General features: G+C 34.9%; 1 protein-coding gene across 4 annotated transcripts in view; it reads right to left on the bottom strand.

The window, feature by feature from the left end:
* Positions 1–3,724: 3,724 nt before the first annotated feature.
* GADL1 (glutamate decarboxylase like 1) overlaps positions 3,725–19,701 on the bottom strand; it is a 143,385-nt gene continuing 127,408 nt past the window's right edge. Inside the window, exons 15-18 of one of the 4 annotated variants that reach the window (XR_014028407.1) lie at positions 11,138–11,342; positions 6,734–6,905; positions 5,985–6,035; positions 3,725–3,998 (exon numbers count right to left, since the gene is read on the bottom strand). Coding sequence is in view for 1 of the 4 variants with exons in the window: in XM_081343189.1 (XP_081199315.1) it covers positions 11,169–11,342 (174 nt within the window). In the remaining 3 variants the exon portion in view is untranslated. Of the gene's footprint in view, positions 3,999–5,984; positions 6,036–6,733; positions 6,906–10,073; positions 11,343–19,701 lie in introns of those variants that run through there. The other 3 variants (XR_014028408.1, XR_014028406.1, XM_081343189.1) reach the window with 3 other exon arrangements.

Raw genomic sequence — 19,701 nt, 5'->3', positions numbered from 1 at the left:
ATTTGTGATATCTAGGATTCTCAGGATAACTTAAATAGGAAACCCACTGTGTCTACAGATGTATTGTGCCAATGGAAGATATATTTCAGAGACCATTAATTGCTTATGTTTTAGAGAAATTTTGTTTATCATTTATTCATCTTACATACATGACTTTAAGCAGCTTACAGTTACCAGCAGGATCAGTGGAGGAAGAATGTCAATTTACATTCCTGCATGATGATTCTATTCTATCACTACTTGCAAGGCTAATATTTTGAGTGTTTGTTTTAAGACACAACAGATTAATGTGTTTGGCCATTATAGGAAAATACATTAACTCCAAAGGACTTCTCAGGAGCTTTGTAAACACATGCTCAAACTTTTCTTTTATTCCGCATGTGCAAGGAACAATGATTAAAGAAGTAGCAAAGACTGTTCTTATGTGAAACTGCTTTTATTTTTCAGACATCAGAAAGGAGCTAATCCTTTCTATAAAGAAGGGCATGAAGATATATGTAAGTTCATAAATATTGCTCAATTATTTTTCGTAGGTGCACATTAGATGTTAGACTGGATTAATGGATTACTGTCAAGAATTTTGACACTTCAAGGTTAACAAGTCTTACCACAATGAGGGAAGCTGTGGCTCGAGGAATAACTTGCAAATGAATTGGGAGCTTGAAAAGAAGATAAAATGATATGTCTAGATATTTTCCAATTAATGGCATTGCTTGCCTTTGTCACCCTATGGATGTATTTCAAGCCTTTCCACAAGCATCCTTTAATTAGCATGTCAATCATAGTTCTGTTTCTTTTGCAATCTTTTTCTGATGGTACAAAACAAGGCTCAAGAATATGCAAGAAAGAATTCTAAGTTTCTCCAATTGCGATAAAAACGCCCTTGTTTTTAATATAAGACTACTGTGGGAATGATATTAGAACCATGAAAATAATAATACAATGCCAATTAAACCACATGGGATAAAACCGTAGAAGGGATAAAGCAATGGGAATATCTAAAATTAAGATACTAGCCAGTGGCTCTCTAGAAGCTGCCAAACTATAATTCTTAGCTGCTCCAGCTAAAGTAGATGAAATATGCTGAGAATTATAGATCAAGCAACAACAGGTTTTCCATTCTTAACTAAAATATTAAATGCACAGGAAAAAGTTAAAAAAAGGTTTGGGGCTGCACTAGAATTAAATATATATTAAATATATATTTTACTTAATCTTCAAGGACTAAAACTCTGTTACACCAATGAGGCTTGGATGGAGACTTGAGAGAAGGTCATCAGTCTCAACGATGCCTTTTGAAATATTCAGTATCCTTCCACAACTTGGTATTTTTAAATACGTTTGGTGTACAGCCGGAGGCAATGTTAGATGGGGAATCCTACAAACTGCAGTCCATCTTTTCTGGGAGTTAAATCTCTGCCCCAAGCTGGATTCCTCATCTAATATTGCCTCTGGCTATAGACCTCTGAAAATTGCAATCCAAACATATTTAGAGGGTACCAAGTTGTGGAAGGATGATCTCTATTAAAATGGGAAACTGGGGCAGAGTTGTAATAGCTGGGACCGGATGTATTTAGCTGGCTATTTTGCATTGCTGATAAACACTTTATACAGTATTATCAAATTTAATCCACAGATATTGTAATAAAGCAAAGGTGGAGTTTCTGACAAAATGGAATTTTGGAAAGTATGGATCCAATATACAATGTTCAGACAGATAAATGGTGTTATGTTACCCTATTTTGGGTACATATAGAACAGATGTTATGGAATCCTAATATTTCCCAATTAATATGAAATTGTTATACATTGGCTCTGGAGATCTAAACATTTTTTTTAACTTTTGGACCCATTACACATTGAAACAATGGATGGGAACAATCATCACAAAAAGACCCTGGATAATTGTTCACTGGAAGGATGAGATTTTAAGTGGCCTTACTAGCCTTTTCTTCAATATATCTTAATGAAGGTAGAATTTTCAGCTCTCATCACAATCAGAACAGAATATTTAAAGAGAGCAAGCATAATTGCTGATTACTTTCTTTAATAAGTTTCATTCCAAATAAATAAAATTATAATCCATGCATTAAAGATAAAGAAAAAATTAAGAGTATCATTAAAAATGTTTATTTCAATATTTTTACAACTTTTTTAGAGAAACACTCATAGATTTTCCTCCATTTTAAAAATGCTTAGTGTTCTCTGGAGTGCCAGCTCATGGATATATGGCACCTCATGGCCACAATGACCGATGGTGTCACCTGTTGATAATACAAAGATTTGAATGTTTAGAATAGTTTGGGAGGGAGGGAGAGTTGATGCCCCCTGAGCTTTGATACCCTAGGCCAGGGCCTGCCTAGCCTTAGCCTAAAACCAACCTTGGTTCTATGGTTTTGGAAATTTGAGAGGCACTGCTCAAATTCTGCTATCAAATTCAATATGTCTGCTGGAGCTAAGCTAATATTTAAACAATAAATTTAGAATAGATGGGACTCTATTCCTTTTCTAAAAATGAATCTTGGTAAATTAATTGCTGTATTAATTATAGACTGGATTTTATAATAAAAGAACTCTAATCATAGCCACATGTTCAGCCACAGATTTCTGCAGTCCATTAAATGCAATGCAAAACAATCTGCATATGTTTATAGTTCCATTTTTCTGTGTTTTTAATATGATTTCTGTTTTAATCACTATGTTAATTAACATCCAGAAGTAATGAAAAAGAAATTTCATGAACTGTGCGTTGCATTCCAGGCTGTCATTAAAATCACAATATTTTTTTTCTTGATATTTTTGTATCAGTATCATGTTTAGCTTTCCAAGGTTAAGTATTCCTTTCTGGTAATTGTTCAGTAACTTTGCAGATGCTCAGTTTGGATCCATTGTCATCCATTGTCATGGACAGGTTATTATAGATCTAATATGAGACCAGTTTTCCTCAAGCGGATGGCCTTCCAAATGTGGGCCTCCAATGATCCACATCTGTGTTAGAATTGGAGAATTTTTAATCCTAACATGGAAGACAGTAGGTTTGGGGCTGCCTACCTACATCCATTAAATGTCCTATGTACCATCAAATGTGTTGGCTACTATTTTGTATAAAGTTTCTTTATACAAACTATCTTGTACAGATGAACTTTATACAAACTATTTTAAGTCAACTTTGTCTTCTCCATCCTGTAGCTATTTGCTTGTGTTATTATTAGTATTCACTATTGATGAAAGCTACTACAACTCAGTCTAATGTTTTAGCACTAAATGTAGGACTAGAAATAAAGACCAAGAAATAAAAATAGTATTACTTTGCCATTTTAAAAAAGTTAATGTTTCACCCAAGATCCTCTTTTGGGGAAGCTATAGACAGTCTTCAGTTAAAATTAAATAAAGTGAATATTTCTCAGTCGTGTCTTTCTTTAGATTTTAGGAACTGATGCTGATTAGTTTGAAATCTTGCTTTCTTTCTCACAAGTCATTTAATATACAATATACTGCTTCCCATCAGTGCTTTTTGCTTTGTATTTCTTTCTTTTAATCCCACTGCCATTTTCCTTTTGATCCTCCTTTCAGAACAACTGTTTAAAGTTTGGGAGATATAAATTTTGAAGAGAATTTTATCAAGTGGGTAAAATTTATACTTCGGAGAAAGCACAAATAAGTGTTAATAATATCTAATAAAACCATGCAAGGTAGAAAAAGGAACAAGACAAGGCTGTTTGTTATCCCTTCTGTTTATTTTGATTCTTGAAATACAGAATAGGGACACAAGAGAAGACAGAATTGTGGGAATAACGTTTTTAAAAGATGTTGTAGATGGCTTGGTGTTGGTTAAAGAATATACTTTAAATGAAATTGAAATAACAGAATACATTTAAGTCAGAGTAAATATGAATTATTTTATCAGGAAAATTAGTTGGATGGTTCCTAGATTTTCCTCCACCATCTGTGGCCATTGGCCCTCCTTTTTTATTGAGTTCACTAGAAAATCCATTTGGCTGTATTAGGAGAAAGAAAATGCTTATGAATAACTATGTCAAGAATAATTTAGTTACCTCTTCAGCAAGGCTGGCTTTACAGATGTTCACTGACAATTCCACAATACATCATTAAATACAGGATTGTCCCAAATCTTCCTTTTGTTAAGGTTCTTTATACTGTGCAGAAATGCTTTCTATTCCCATTGGATTTCAATATTGTTCCTGCCTAATTATTTTCTAGTTACAAAATTAAAATTGTAGATAATGTAATGCTTGGAACAAAAGCATCTAATTTAATTTGCATATAAAAAAATAAAAAACTTCCATCATACTTCATCCTCCTCCCTACACCCCAGTTACCCAACAATATTTTTGCAAATATACTGCCCATCCTGCAGCAGTAAATAAATTTAAGAATATATGATTTCTAGAAATTTAATAACTACCTGGATCTGCTAACATTATTAAGGAATATGATTATTTCAGATCTCGAGGTGTAAAAAGAGCAATTGGTTTCTTGGAACTGTTACAAAGCAATATATTCTGTACTAATTCAAAAATCAAAACTATATGTAGCATCAGCTTATCACCCCAACAGTCAAGGAGGAACAGAAGTCCTTCAGTTTATTAGTCTCCCAAATTCTTACTATTGTCTTTTTAGTTAAACCATAGAAATTGAGATATATCTTTTTAGCTAAACCATACTAATGCAGATATATATAGTCATTATGTCAAGCAACTAATCATGTCATTCCAACTACTTTTCTGAGGGTTTACTATTCTTTTCGAACTTCACAATTGAGATACTCTTAAAGAGGCTGTACAAAAGCAATCTTCTGTAGACACACTGATTCTGTGAACGTGTTCTTTTTCACACACAATCCATTGCAGTCACACAGTGGGGTGAAAAAGAAGGAGAAATTATGAGTGGTGAGAATAATTTATAATTGTATATTAAACATTTAATACAATATTAAATATTAAGTTTATAATGCTGATAGTATTCCCACACCACACTCACATATTAGATGAAGACTTTGCAGATGCATTCAAATAACATGCTAAGCCTGATAAATATATTATTATTAAATTTATTTGCCACTGTCTCACCATGGGGCTTCCCTAGGTGACTCAACCATAAGAAATAAAAAGAACATTTAAACAAAGCAAAAGTAAAATAATACAGCAATGAAATAAACAAGGAAAAAGAAAATACAAAGAATATTTTCTCCTTTCCATGTTGTATGAATTGTTGTTAGTCCAATGAATTATGTCCACCCAGAAAATAGGTTAGTTTATTAACCAGGATTAAAAAATGTCATCCCAAATCAGCCACAATTAATTATTTCAGGATTATTTCATAATCTGGGCTCTTGGATCTAGTGACATATATGGGAAATTGGTGCATGTTGAAATCTGGAAGATTGTCGATTATATGCTATTAGTTGACACCATTAAACCTTTTCCCAATCTGGAATATTTCTATTATTAGTAGAACATGGGTAGAATTTATATAAACCCAAGAAAATGAAACCCTTACAAATAAGGACATTTTTTTCATTCAAACTTCAAAAGGTCAATTGAAGCTATCTTTTCTCTGTATTAAAAAAAACAAGCTTGCGGATGATAAAACACTATTTCAGCTTGGATACAAGTCAATTTTTATAAATATCTTTGTCATAAAAACTTAAATGGCTTGAATTTATATGTGTTAAAATCTAATTGGTTTAGGATTATACTTCAAGTAATTTTTTTTAGGAATGACTCTCCAAATGAACTAGCTACTTGGCCCATAGTAACGTAATCACTGCCACTAATTTTTTTAGATGAAGTTACTGTTATTTAAGCCAAGCATTCCAACTGGTTAAGATTGCCAAAAAGAGCAAGAATCAGAACTTTCCATTTCCCTCAACACCCAAAGCAGTAAAAGAGAAGTAAACAAAACAGAACAAAAAATTCCAACTGATAGAAGATATACTTAGACAAATATCCAGAGTATCTTACCAACTACATTTTCATCTGTATCTTTGAATTCTGAGGATCATACTGAAAAAACTTTGGAAGGAAGGGAAAAAGAATAGGAAACAATTAAAATGCGCGAAAGGGAATCCTGTCCTTTCAACATGCCAGCATGGGTCCAACAGGATTTCAGATCTCTCTGCAATGGCCACTAGGATCACTCTGTATGCCTGCAGACTTTGAGCTACTCTCTGGGAATAAACCTCTTTGAAGATTATGGGATTTGTATCTGAACCTATAGGACTGTTGTATTACTGACAGAATTTTATTTTGGCCAGACGCTTTGGCAATAAAATCAAGTAAGAGAAAAATGTTTACTTTGAATAGGATTTAAACTGAGACTGCTTAGACACCAAATGCATGTATACTTCATAATCACTTTCGCAGAATGTCATATAATATTTTGGTCAGTGGGAGCTGAGTAAAGCCTTGGGAAAAAAAAGATTCCAAGTTACAATCTGGAAAGGCTATTTAGAAACATCTTGGTCTATCATTTAAGAGACATGGGAAAAATACCGTACATGTTGTGAATAGTAATACAATAATTTTTATAAGAGAAATGTTTTAAACAGCTCTTATGAGCATACAAAGCTCATATACCAATGATGGTGAACCTAACTTGAAAAAATTCAGAAAATGCCTAACTTGACTCTGCTGGATTGTCTCATACACACACAGTCACTCAAACAAAAGAGCAACAATTCTTTATCTCCCCCCCCCCCACGCACACATACCATGTAGATGACACTGAATAGTGGCACTTGGCAGCAATGCTGAGGCTGAAACTTCAGTCTTAGTGCCCTCACTGCCAATTGAAAGGCTGTCTCATGCTATTTCCCAAGGATGGAAAGAGGATGGAAAGAGGGGCACATAACTTAGGCAGAATTATCAGCAAATAGCCCAAATCTGCAAAATAAAATCAGGAAAGCTAAGGCTCAAAATGAACTAAGACTTGCAACAAAAGTCAAAAATAACAACAAAAGTTTCTTTCAGCATGTGAAAAGATAAAGAAAAAAAGTCAAAGAAACAATTGGTCCATTAAGGGGAGAAAATGGCAAGAAAGTGACAAGCAGCAGGATGAAAGCAGAATTGCTTAATTCATTTTTTTGGCATTTGTCTTTAAACAAAGGGGGGGAAAACAGTCCAACCTATAAAAAAATACTGTAAAATGCAGATTAGGAATACAAGTCAAAATAAGCAAGAAAGGGGTAAGAGAACATCTAACTACTCTAAGGTAAAGGTAAAGGTTCCCCCGCACATGCGTGCTAGTCGTTTCCAACTCTAGGGGCCGGTGCTCATCTCCGTTTCAAAGCCGAAGAGCCAGCGCTTGTCCGAGGACGTCTCCGTGGTCATGTGGCCAGCATGACTAGATGCCAAAGGCGCACGGAACGCTGTTACCTTCCCACCGTAGTGGTCCCTATTTTTCTACTTGCATTTTTACATGCGTTCGAACTGCTAGGTTGGCAGAAGCTGGGACGAGTAACAGGCGCTCACTCTGTTATGCGGCACTCGGGATTCGACCCGCCAAACTGCCGACCTTCTGATCGACAAGCTCAGCGTCCTAACCCACTGAGCCACCGCGTCCCTTCTAACTACTCTAGATGAGTTCAAATCCCCAGGACAGATGGATTATACCCCAAGATTCTGATGATATTCACAAATGTGATCTCAGAAACACTGAAGTGTATCTTTCAAAGATCCTGAAGCATGGAGAAATTACCAGATGACTGGAAAAGCGCTGGTGTAGTTCCCACCTTCAAAAAAAGGGGAGAACAAGTCGGGTGTCCCAAGGCTCTGTTTGAGGCCTAAAACTCTTCAATAACTTTATCAATGATTTAGATGAGAGCATAGATGGGGATCATATCAAATTTGCAGATGACACCAAGCTGACAGGAATAGCTGAAACATCAGAAGATAGGCTCAAGATACAGGAGGATCATGACAGACTTGAGCACTGGGCCCTGTCTAAAAAGTGAAATTCAATGGTGAGAAAAATAAGGTTCTAGATTTATGTAAGAAAAACCAAATGCAAAGGTATAGAATAGGTGGTACCTGGCTTAATAGTAGTAACTGCAAAAGGGATGCTTGAGTCTAAGGCTCCTTTTACAGAGGGACAGAATCAAGATTACGTGGAGTGTTAATACCACTTTAGAATGCCTTGATAAGACCATACTTGGAATATTGGATCCAGTTTTGGTCACTATGATATAAAAAAGGATGTTGATGTTGAAGTGGCAACTGATTATCCAGGGGAGTTTAAAACGTTGAAAAACTAATGATCCCAATCAGAATTTTATTTCCTAAAGTTTATGGACTAAAAGATCCTCTATTTTCTATTTTTTACTTTCTATTTTTACTGAAGATCTGGGTTTTTCCTTATAAAATAGAAGAAAAACTGAAAAGATTAAAATAATTTTGGGATTCAAAGGAAAACTGCTAATGGTAGGAGCGACATCTTGTGGCTAAACCTGATACTTCAATTTGTTATTGTCTAAAAGAGACTTGGCTGACAGCCCAGAAAATAGTAACCTTGAAACACCAGCTGTGAAAAACTCAGCTGTGCTTTCTATTTAATGAAAAAAAAAAGTTCTAGTCTAACACATCATTATGGAAGAAGAACATCTGAACACCAGATGTTGCAAGAAATTGTGACAAAGGGATTTGGGGTCATTTAAAACTTGGAAATGATAAATATTAAATATTAATTTAAACATCAATGGAAAATTAAAATTCACTAGTTATTGTCTAAAAGATTGAATGTTAATACAAGATATATATAAACAAATTATTGATAAAAGTAAGAAAGTTATTTTTCATTTGCTTGATAGAATAAGAAGTATATTAACTTAAATATGAGACAGTACATATTAAGGGGAAAAGAGGAAATATTTACTGTAATAGTTTGAGATTTGTACTAATGATATCTGTATGTAATTGAATTATTGTAACTCAGCTGCCACGTTGCCTTTCAAAGACATAATTGTAACATTAGAAAATCAATAAAAAAATTAAAAAATGTTGAGATTCTAGAAAGAGTGCAGAGAAGAGCAACAAAGATGATTAAGGAACTGGAGGCTAAAACATACAAAGAGCAGTTTCAGGAATTGGGTATGTCTAGTTTAATGAAAGGAAGGGACGTGGTGGCTCAGTGGGTTAGGACGCTGAACTTGTCGATCAGATGGTCAGCAGTTTGGCGGGTCGAATCCTGAGTGCAGCGTAACAGTGAGCGCCTGTTACTCGTCCCAGCTTCTGCCAACCTAGCAGTTCGAAAGCACGTAAAAATGCAAGTAGAAAAATAGGGACCAATACAGTGGGAATAACAGCATTCTGTGCGCCTTTGGCATCTAGACATGCTGGCCACATGACCACGGAGACATCCTCGGACAAGTGCTGGCTCTTCAGCTTTGAAATGGAGATGAGCCCCTAGAGTTGGAAACGACTAGCATGCATGTGTGGGGGAACCTTTACCTTTAATGAAAAGAAGGACTACAGGTGACATGATCGCTGTGACGTTTTTTTAATGTTTCTTTGGAATGGTGTGTAAATGTTGTTTGGATGGTTGATTTGTGTGAATGCCAAGCTTCCAGGAATTCTATAGTATTTTTGGATTTAGCTTGGTTTAGAATGCTCTGTTTCCCAGCTGAAATTATGGTCGAGTCTGTCTATGTGTTGTGTAATTTCATCATAACTTCTAATTGCTAGTTGGTGTTCACAGATGCTCTCTGCTGATCTTCTACTTATCTGTCCTACATAGTGGCTGTTATAGTCTTTAAATTATGTGTTGTAAAGCAGGGGTCCCCAACCCCCGGTCCATGACCCAGTGCCATGCGAGTGGGAGGTAAGCTTGTAAAGCTGCATTTGTGCAAGTAGCGCACACTTGTGAGAAACTATCCCCTTTCCCCCTCTGCCGCTGGTGGTCTGCAGAGCCGGAAAGTTTGGGGACCACTGTTATAGATGATTCTTCTGTGGCTACTCAGTCTTTTGGTCTTACTTATGTTTTGGAAGGCATTAGTTGGTTTGCGTGCTATGGTAATGCCTTGTGTTTGTAATAGCTTTTGTTGGTAGTGCTATAGAAGATGGAATAATCAGAGACATTTTGATAAAGTATTTATTATAAAGCATTTATATCAGTTATCTAAAACATAGGAATTATGTACTTGTTAAACTGAAATATCTCCTACAGTGTTGAATCTAGAGAATTCGGTAACTGTAAAAGCAGAAAGAAACAACACGGGGCTTTACTAAATTAAATATTCTATCATACTTCAAATGTAACTTCAACATTTAAATTAGCAAATATAGTAGAAATCCCATATGACTCAATAAAAAATAAGATCAGTTTTGTTAAAATGTAGTGCGATACACAAATAAATAACAGGAAATATTATAGGCCTTTCCATCTTCACAATATCATTTAACTATGTCTCTATTTGAATATGATTCAAATGATGAATCAATAAATGATTAAATAATTATATTGCTTTTAGTATATTCTCTAACAAGTTTATGATTGTGCAGGTGAATGCTGATGGTTTTTATACTATCATCTAAGTGATGTTGAATCAGTGCCAAAAACCTTATTTTAAATAGCTATACTGCATTAAAAAAAACACTAAAATCTATATGCACATTTTAAAAAACTCAAATATGCTTCTGAAATGCCTATTGCTATTTTAGCATTGAAAACATGATTCAGACATTATAAATCAGTTTACCTCACCCTTATGTTCTCCAGATAGAGGATAATTCCAAAAGCCGTCCCAACTTTGAGCCTACTGCTTGAAATAAAAGAGGTGGCAATCCCAACCTATTAATCGAAAAGGCTGCTACATGAAATTAATTATCCAAATATAGGAAATATTTTATAATACACAGTATGGATCTATTTGAATCTCTATTCAAAACATGAATGTTTTCAGGAAAATGTGAAGTTGACATATCCTATTGTTCATATAACACTATTTTTCTAAAAAGCCGTGTTTTATATATCACCCCATCATTGTAAAATTCCCTTTATCTTTTAAATTTCACAATATATTGGATATAAAAAGTCTACATATCTCTGAGCATTTTTATATGGATCATAAGGTGTAATAATATTATATCATTAACTTATCTAGTCTATAAATTGTACACACAGAAGCTTCTCCAAGTGTTGGGGAACATCAGTTACAAGTCTTTCCCAAGCGAATCAATCTCATCAAGTAGGAAGTCCATGTCTTCACGGATCACCTGGGGACTAATGATGACTTGGCGGAAGAAATTAACTTTTCCACGATGAGGTTGATAACCCAGCATCATGCTACCCTTTTTCATCATTCTTTCTTTAATGGTGGGTGCAACCTGAAATATAAAATTCAAATATGCATTCAGAATAATAGTTATCAAAGAAACATTAGCATATGGATTAAGAATCACAAATAAAGAAAAAAGAGGGGAAGCAACCATTTTTGTGGTTTTATGAGAGTTCCACTGAAACTTTCCATTCCAGAATTGAGACAACTTCACATGAAAATCCAACTTACTGACTGACTGGTCAATTGGTCAATTAATTTCCCACCCATGTATAAACAGTGTTATGTAACAAAAACTTTGTATATCCAAAACTAGCTGGTTAAATAAGGAAAGCAACACTGAATCTGGCAAAAGACCAAAGAAGCCCAATTCCAATTGTATTTCATAGTGTATTTCCTATTTATTCTAAATCCTTCAATAAAAAAATAGGATATTTGATATAAAAAAGAGAAAATATAACAAAGTTGTTCAAAAATGGCAATATTGAAAAAGTGTAGAATGGTGTGAGCTTATGGAGAAAAATCAACATGCATCTTTAAATACTCATGGTCCACAATTATTAATATATACAGCTTTCTGCTATCAAAATTACCCATTCATTTATTTGGTTGACTTCATTATTTTGAAAGAATGATTTTATAATAAGTAATATATTTTCTGTTGTGCTGCTTTTTTGTCATTAAACTAAAAGTAAACCAAATAATATTAAGTAATCTCTCAATCAGTTAATGTAGTGAGTAGAGGAGAATTTGAATAATAACAAGAAAAAGAACTGTAAGAATTCCATACCCAGCAAAGCAAAAATAAGCAAAATTAATAACAGAGAAAAATAATTATTGTGACCATATGCATAGAGCTAAGGTTTCTATGAAAAGTCGGATGGAAATAATGGACAGATCAAATATGAATTCTTTGCTCTCTGGCATCTTTCATTTTACAAATGTAATGTACTCTTTAACTTACAATCATTCATTTAGTGACTGTTCAAAGTTATGATGGGGCTGAAAAAAGTGACTTACAATTGATGTTTACACTTACAACCATTGAAGGGTGCCTGAAATCACATGATTGTGATTTGGGTGTTTGGCAATTGTCATGCATTTTACTATATTCCCAGCATCTGGTATCAACGTTTGTGACCTTATCAGCCAACCTCTGATAAGCAAAGTTAATAGGAAAAGTAGCAAGGAAAGTTGCAACTCATGTTCACATATTGTCTTGCTTAATGATTTCAGCAAAAAAGGTTGTAAAATTGGGTGCAGTTATGTGATGTACACTTAACAACCACACTACTTAACACTAAATTTTCTAGTTCCTATTTTGTATGTAAGTCAGGGAGTACATGTAATCTTCTAATAACAGATAACAAGTTTATTCAGAATTAGATACTATGTTCAAGCTATGTTCCTCCTGCTAAGCTGCATCCCCGCACACTCGTTCAGAAATCTATTTTAGTCCTACAAATAGTGTGCACATTCCAGGATGTATTTATAATACAATATGGTCTTTCCTAACTACACAATAGAAGAATTCATAGTCCAAATGCATGTGGAAACCATAAGGTTCATAAAGGCCAGTAGTGCAGCTCCATTAAAATTACAGGAAAAAAGCAAAATCAAACTCTTATCAGCCTCTGCTGAAAACCATAGCCTAATAAGTAGGTATTTAGAAAATAAATACTTGCCATAACTCTTCAACATGCTCTGGGGGGGCTTCTTTGCAAAGAACAAATACATTGCTCATTCTGTTTTGCACTCATTTTCTAGGTTGAAAAAGCCAGTAGCAATCTGCTTCAAGATCTCTACTAAAAATAGGACGCTGCCCAATGTGACTGAATAGTGTTATGTGTCTCTTGCAACATGTACAAGATAGATTTCATTTGATAAAACTTAAATATTAAATGTATATAAGTATTAGACATTCATAATATATTTGCAGTTAAACCATATGTTTAATACCACCCCATTAATGTATAAGGCAATTGCCTTAAAAAGGCATCTCTAATTTTTAATTTGTCTCTGCCTTTTCCTATTTCTCTCTACAGTAAGTATAATTTTTATTTAGACTTTTATTAAAGGCTGAATGGATATTAATAGTAAAAGACAGGAGAACGCAAGCATATCATCAAACTGGATGTGTGTTTAGAATTGTCCAAATGAATCACAAATACTGTTTAAGGACCTGGAGGTTCAAAGTTCTAGATGGCTTCAGCTCAACTCAAAAGAAGACAGAATCACTCTTTGTTTTGGGGCACCAAGACCCGGGGGATATTTCGTCTCTGACTCTGGATGGGTGGCATTCTCCTGAACTGTGCACAATTTGGGGATTCTAATGGTTTTTACCCAAGCAACAACCATAGCTGGGAAGGGGTCACTTTGCAGTGATTTGTCTGGTGTGCCATTTGTGCCCTTTCCTAGAAAAGGAAGCCTTTGCCATGGTCACCCACATCTTAATCAGTGCCCATTTGGATTACTGCAATGAGCTCTATATGGGACTTCCCTTAAATTTCTATAACTGATCCAGAATGTGTGGGCATGGACAGTGATGGGTGCTCTTATGTTTACCTATTTAACACCTCTACTGCATATGCTTCATCGGTCCCCTGTTTCCTTGTGGATGCTGGTTATTATCTTCAAAGCCCTATATGGCAAAGGCCAAATTATCTGTGGGATTGCTTCTCCCTAAGTACATCTAACAATTCTACCTTATTAGACAGTTTAGCACGCTCCTATTGTCTTCCCTTAAACATTGCCATTTTATGGGATCTTGCAAAAGTGCCTTTTTCATGGCAGCCCTGCCCTATAGAACACTCTTCTCCCTGAACTTCAGCAGGCCTCTATCCTCCTTACCTTCCAAAAAGCAGTTACTGTAATACCTGGTTTTTCCTCCAAGCGCTAGGATAGGTTGAGGTGGTTAAGAGGATTTAATGAGGAACTTTACATATGAAAGTTAACTTTGGTGCTGAGTTTTTAATATATTATGTTGTTTTGTTTTTCATGTTGTTTTAATTATTGGGAGATCTTATATTCAATGTAAGATGGGTGTATGTAAATATTTTAATTATATAAATAAATTTCTAATTCAGGCAATAATGCAAGGAAAAGAAGAAAGATTATGAGTAATGCTGCTATTTCAAGACAGTGAAGAGTCATAAAATTTTCAGAGTGTACTCTTCATCCCAGAAAAAGACTTATTAAATTCCACAGAGCTTCCTTCAGCTTTCTTGGGTATATTTCCAGATGATATATGCAGAGTATTAATTTATGTTAATTCAAAAAATGTGTGGCTGGCTGCCATACTTGAGAAAAAAATTAACCTACCTCGTGAAAAAACTCTAATTGCCCAACTTCTTATTTCTGCATATGTCATTGGCTTATTTGAGTTGCTCAGTTCTCCACTGACAAAGGTAGGTTCTTAAATACTTTATAAAAAAATGTGACCACGTTAAAAAAAACCTCTAATTTTACAAGGCTTCCCACTGCGAATCACATTAGTATTAAGATTATTAAAAAATCTGAAATGGACTAAGTATCTTACCCAATTGTGAGAAATACTGGCAGACCCAAGCTATTTCTTTTGCACAGCATAAGGTTCTTTAAATATATTCTCTACAATGAACAATTTGGATGACTCAACTCTTTGCTATTCTTGGGAGTTTCACTTAACCACTAAATAATCTTCACTGGGATACAGTCACTTAACTAAATATTGTCATGTGGGCCAGTATGCCACTTTAAAAATTGAAAACAAAAGTCCCAAATTTCAAATTAATAGAAGATCTATTCAATAGCCCATATACCACAGAAGATTAAAACAAGAAGAATTAAGGGTTAATATTACACCAAAACCTGGCTTCTATTATCACAATTGATAATAACTAACTATCAAAGGCATTATTTTCTGATTTCAAATTGGTGTCCTTTATTTATCTGCTAAAAAAAATCATGAAGATGAGTAAAATACCATGGATATTTTGTCTTTATACTTATTGCAATCGCAGAATAATATAAAGACTTTCTTCTTCTACACTAATTAAAACCAAATTGGGTTCATTTGTTAGCTGTCACACTGAGTAGAACAAATGTAATACCAAATGTTGGCATTCCCAAACACAATTTTGGTCCTTTTGCCAAGGCAGGCTGTAAAAACCCAAACATGTTTTTCTTTTGTTTAGAATTTGTTCTGGCCCCACATTCTTAACCACTAATAAATTATTGCTGTGCATGAATGCGAACAGAATTTCCCTTGTGCTGTATCATACAACAAAATGGAAGGATAAATGTGGTTGTCAAATTTCAATTAATCACTTCTACTTTTTCAGAACTACTGGATATTACTGAAAGAAGAAATTGATGTATTTGCCCAGACAGTGCTATTTAGGAGGTGCGTGTGTGGTCATATTAGGAACTGACAATCATAGTTCCCTAAACAACAGCTTTGATTTAGTAGGCATTATATAGAGTATATCAAATTCACCATCAAGTGCCTTTCAAGGGAAGTGGAGGTGAGAGAGCATGAGAAAATGTGTGATTTAATTATAACTTAGATAATTATTTGTGTCAGATATCAAGACACAAATGTTTAAGGATGGCATGTGCATGATGATGTTGCATCCCTGAATATTGTGATTCTATTGCCATTTGTTGCAGATGACCCTGGTGCTTTTTTTTCTTGATGAGATATTTTGCAGCAAACATTTTGAGGAAATTTTGTTTAGAATCCTTGGGTTATAAATTGTGGGGCATACATTGAACAGAGCATACATATTTAAATAGAATCAAGCTCCTTAATGTCTAGAGAAAGGTCCAAAAGAACAAAGAAAGTTTACTAAGGAGGCTGTCATGCTATGGTAAAACACCTGCTGAGGGTGTATTCTTCAGTATCATCAGTCAGAATTAAGATGAATTTCTCATGTTTTCAAAACCTATGAATTTAATAGACAGGTTATCTGACTGGGTGGGTAATAGACTTAGCAAATGTTAATAAACTGAATAATGAGTAGTTTCATTCTAGGTGTTTATTAGAGTTGTGAAAGCATTTCAAATTCAAAATGTTTCAAGCTCAATATGGTGCGTTTTGAATTCACAACATTTGGTTCCAGAGTTGAGTTACAGAAAATGTTCCAATACTTTTCCAATAGTTCATCACAAGCTCAAAGCACCTGTTCTGAATTCATAACAGAGCCTTTTGAATTAAAATTAGAATAGTTGGAACAACTTGGAATAGTGTAAAAACGCTTCCAGTAAGGCTGGAAAAAAATGACTTTTGACTAACAGAGCTTTCAATTGCAATTGCACAGCCCTAGTACTTCTATTTTAAAGAGGGCTGCATCGTTTCTAAAGCATCAGGCACATAATTAGCTCTTAGATCAAATGTTGCTACCATAGTCACAGATGGCTACAACGGCTGGTCTTTTTTCAGCTTAGGTTGATATGAGAACTCTAATATGAGTTCTGTGGATTATTTCAATGATCAGTTTTTTGAAAAGAGCCAAAATGCTTAAGCAGTATTTAGCTTATGGTCTATTTATAGGCAAGATAAGCATTTTTGTTTGGCTCACTACTATATTTATGCATCTTGTACACGTTATTCTATTGTTTATAACTTCAAAGCAGCTTCCAGAAGTTACTCTTTATGTGATGGTGCAAAAATCAGCCAGTCCCAGAGTAAAGAAGCAGTTTAGTGTCTGCATTATGTATTTTGGGCCGATTACTTTAACATATGAATATGCTTATACAGATTTTTTTTAGTCCAACTATTCACGTGGAATATACTGTCCCTAGATATATCTTTCCAAGGGCTTTCTTCAGCTCTGCAACATGAGATGTCAAGGATGGAGAACAACATGATGGATTTAGCATCACTATCCAAACACCATCCCTATTGTAGCTTCATGCAATGTTAATGTAAATACAATAAGGGCAGGGCTGGATTTGTGATGCTGCACCATCTTGCAAACTTTGAATCCCCATAAAAGGATATAAAGTGGGATCCACTACACGGGATCCACTGCTAACTGCCCAAAATTATGCAAATTAAATGGCTGCCATATAAATAACATAAAATAAAATAAATAAAGTCCTTATCTCCCCCCAAATCCCAAACTGTCTCTTGCTATTCTATTAGAAGACAAACCAGGTCACTGACCACCACCTCTTCTAGACTCCTAGAATGCTCTCATGATCTCAATTTGCCTACATCCGTTTTCTTGGTAGGGGAATATTTGGCTGCCAAATGAGTCATTATATTTTCTAAGAATATAATGCCTAAGGGGCATTGACAGAAATGCAGATTGTATTTAAGATTAAATCCTTTGTTTTGCAGCAAAGTAACCTTCTATGTATGTATGTGAACAAAAGGTAAAAGGTAAAGAGTCACTGCAGAATTTACTCTGCTAGTTGTTGCCAACTATAGGGGCAGTGCTCATCTCCGTTTCAACGCCATTGAGCCAGCACTCAAACAGATTTATGTGAGTAAAGGAATAAAAAATAATAATATCAGATAAATTTGAAGTTTGGTAAGAATGAAGGGAAGGTTCCTTGCTGAAATTCTAACAACTGAACAGGGCTAATGTTACTTACTAGTTAATGGCATTTCACAACCAAAGGAATCAGTATCTCCATCCCTATCCAACCTCTAGTCAGTTCTTTCCAACTTAAAGTTCTTCAAAATGGTTACTACTAACCATCATAATAGCTAAATCTCGGGGAGTTTTAGTATAACAAATCAGATCTAAAATTGAGTAATGTTGCTCTATCTATATTATGGTTTCTGAGCCTTGGCAACTTTAAGTCATGTGGACTTCAACTCCCAGAATTAGCAGGTCAGAGAATGGGAATCAGTGTAGCACATAAACCAACTAAAGCCCTCAAAAACATCCTAAGTAATTCAAAAGACACAGCAACCCCAGAAGAAAAAGTAAGAGTCATCTACAAAATAAATGGAAAGACTGCAATAGCTACTACATAGGACAAACAAGCAAAAGACTAGCAGAACACATCCATAAACTTGAACTAGAAGTCAGAAGACATGATGAAAAACCTTTAATTTCATAACATATGGACAGACTTAATCATAATTCCAACTGGGAAACTGTGACCATCCTAGACCAAGCCAAGCCCCAAAGTGCTAGAGAATTTCTGGAAGCCAGGCAGTCTGACAAATTGGTCATCAATAGACACATAGATATAAACATTATTTATGTACTGTGCAAAAGAAATGATCCAAGTCAAAAAGGGAACAAAAAGACCAAAACATCTCCCCACCAGCAATCAACACCCAGACGCGCATAGAGTAACTCCAAGATCAGACTAACAATCAAGAAATAAACAATATCCCAATCAAGGAACTGCCAAATAAGCCAATGGTAAACAACCACCCAAGACCATTCCCATCAACACTGACAGGATAAGTCACTAGAATATAAACTGAGAGCAAATCCCATTCCTTACTAGCACTGATAATGTTACCTAGTTTAGGTAATAGAATGTGTGCAAGAAAACAAATCTTCTCATTTCCACCCTGAACTACAAATATTCTCTTTTATTGGTGCCAGTCAGAATGCTGGCTGGAGTACTCTGGGAACTGAAATCCATGCATCTTAAAATTTTCAAGGCTGAGAAACCCTGCTCTATATATTTCAATATGTTGGCTCTTCAAATCAGTGTTTCAGTTACAAAAGGATTGTAGAAAACAAAAAGAACAATCTAAGACAGACTGCAATTCTATATGTAATCATCAGCAGTAATATTAATTGTCGCAGTAAAGCAGGGCTTTTCAACCTTTTCACAGATTGTATCACTTTTAGGACATTACAATATTTGAGTACCACCAGTGCTTAGCAAGGTGTCAAAAACTTGATGACTACGTAAAATTTACGCAAGCCCAAATTTAAGAGAGAACTTTTATAAAATGTTTTATAGGTGGCATTTAGATCCTAAAAAGCTTGCAAGTATGTATCCGAACTATCAACCTAAATGTTGGAGGTGTGGTGGCGAAGACGCAACGTACTTTCATATATGGTGGACCTGTAAAAAGGTTAAAGCTTTTTGGATTAAAATCTGGTGGAATATGCAGAAGATATTTAAGCAAAGGATAAAGTTTTGTCCGCAATTGTTTTTATTGGGCATAATTACGGATACTACTGTTGTGGACCCTAAGTTGATGTTGAACTTAATTACGGCAGCAAGAGTTTTAGTAGGTCAATATTGGAAGAAGGAGGAACTGCCGACTATAGAAGACTTTAAAAGTTTCTGACCTGGCGGAAATGGCAAAGATATCAGCTTATTTGAAAGACCATTCGCAACAACGTTATATTATGGAGTGGAAAAAGTGGATTGATTACATCCAGAACAAATATGGGACTAAAAAGTTTCATTTAGCATTTGTATAAGTTTTGATGTGATAT

The sequence above is a fragment of the Vipera berus genome (assembly GCF_964194415.1).
Source record: "Vipera berus genome assembly, chromosome: Z".
Taxonomy (NCBI): domain Eukaryota; kingdom Metazoa; phylum Chordata; class Lepidosauria; order Squamata; family Viperidae; genus Vipera; species Vipera berus.
Note: the sequence above shows the minus strand (reverse complement) of the source record. Positions and strands in the feature narration are given on the sequence as shown.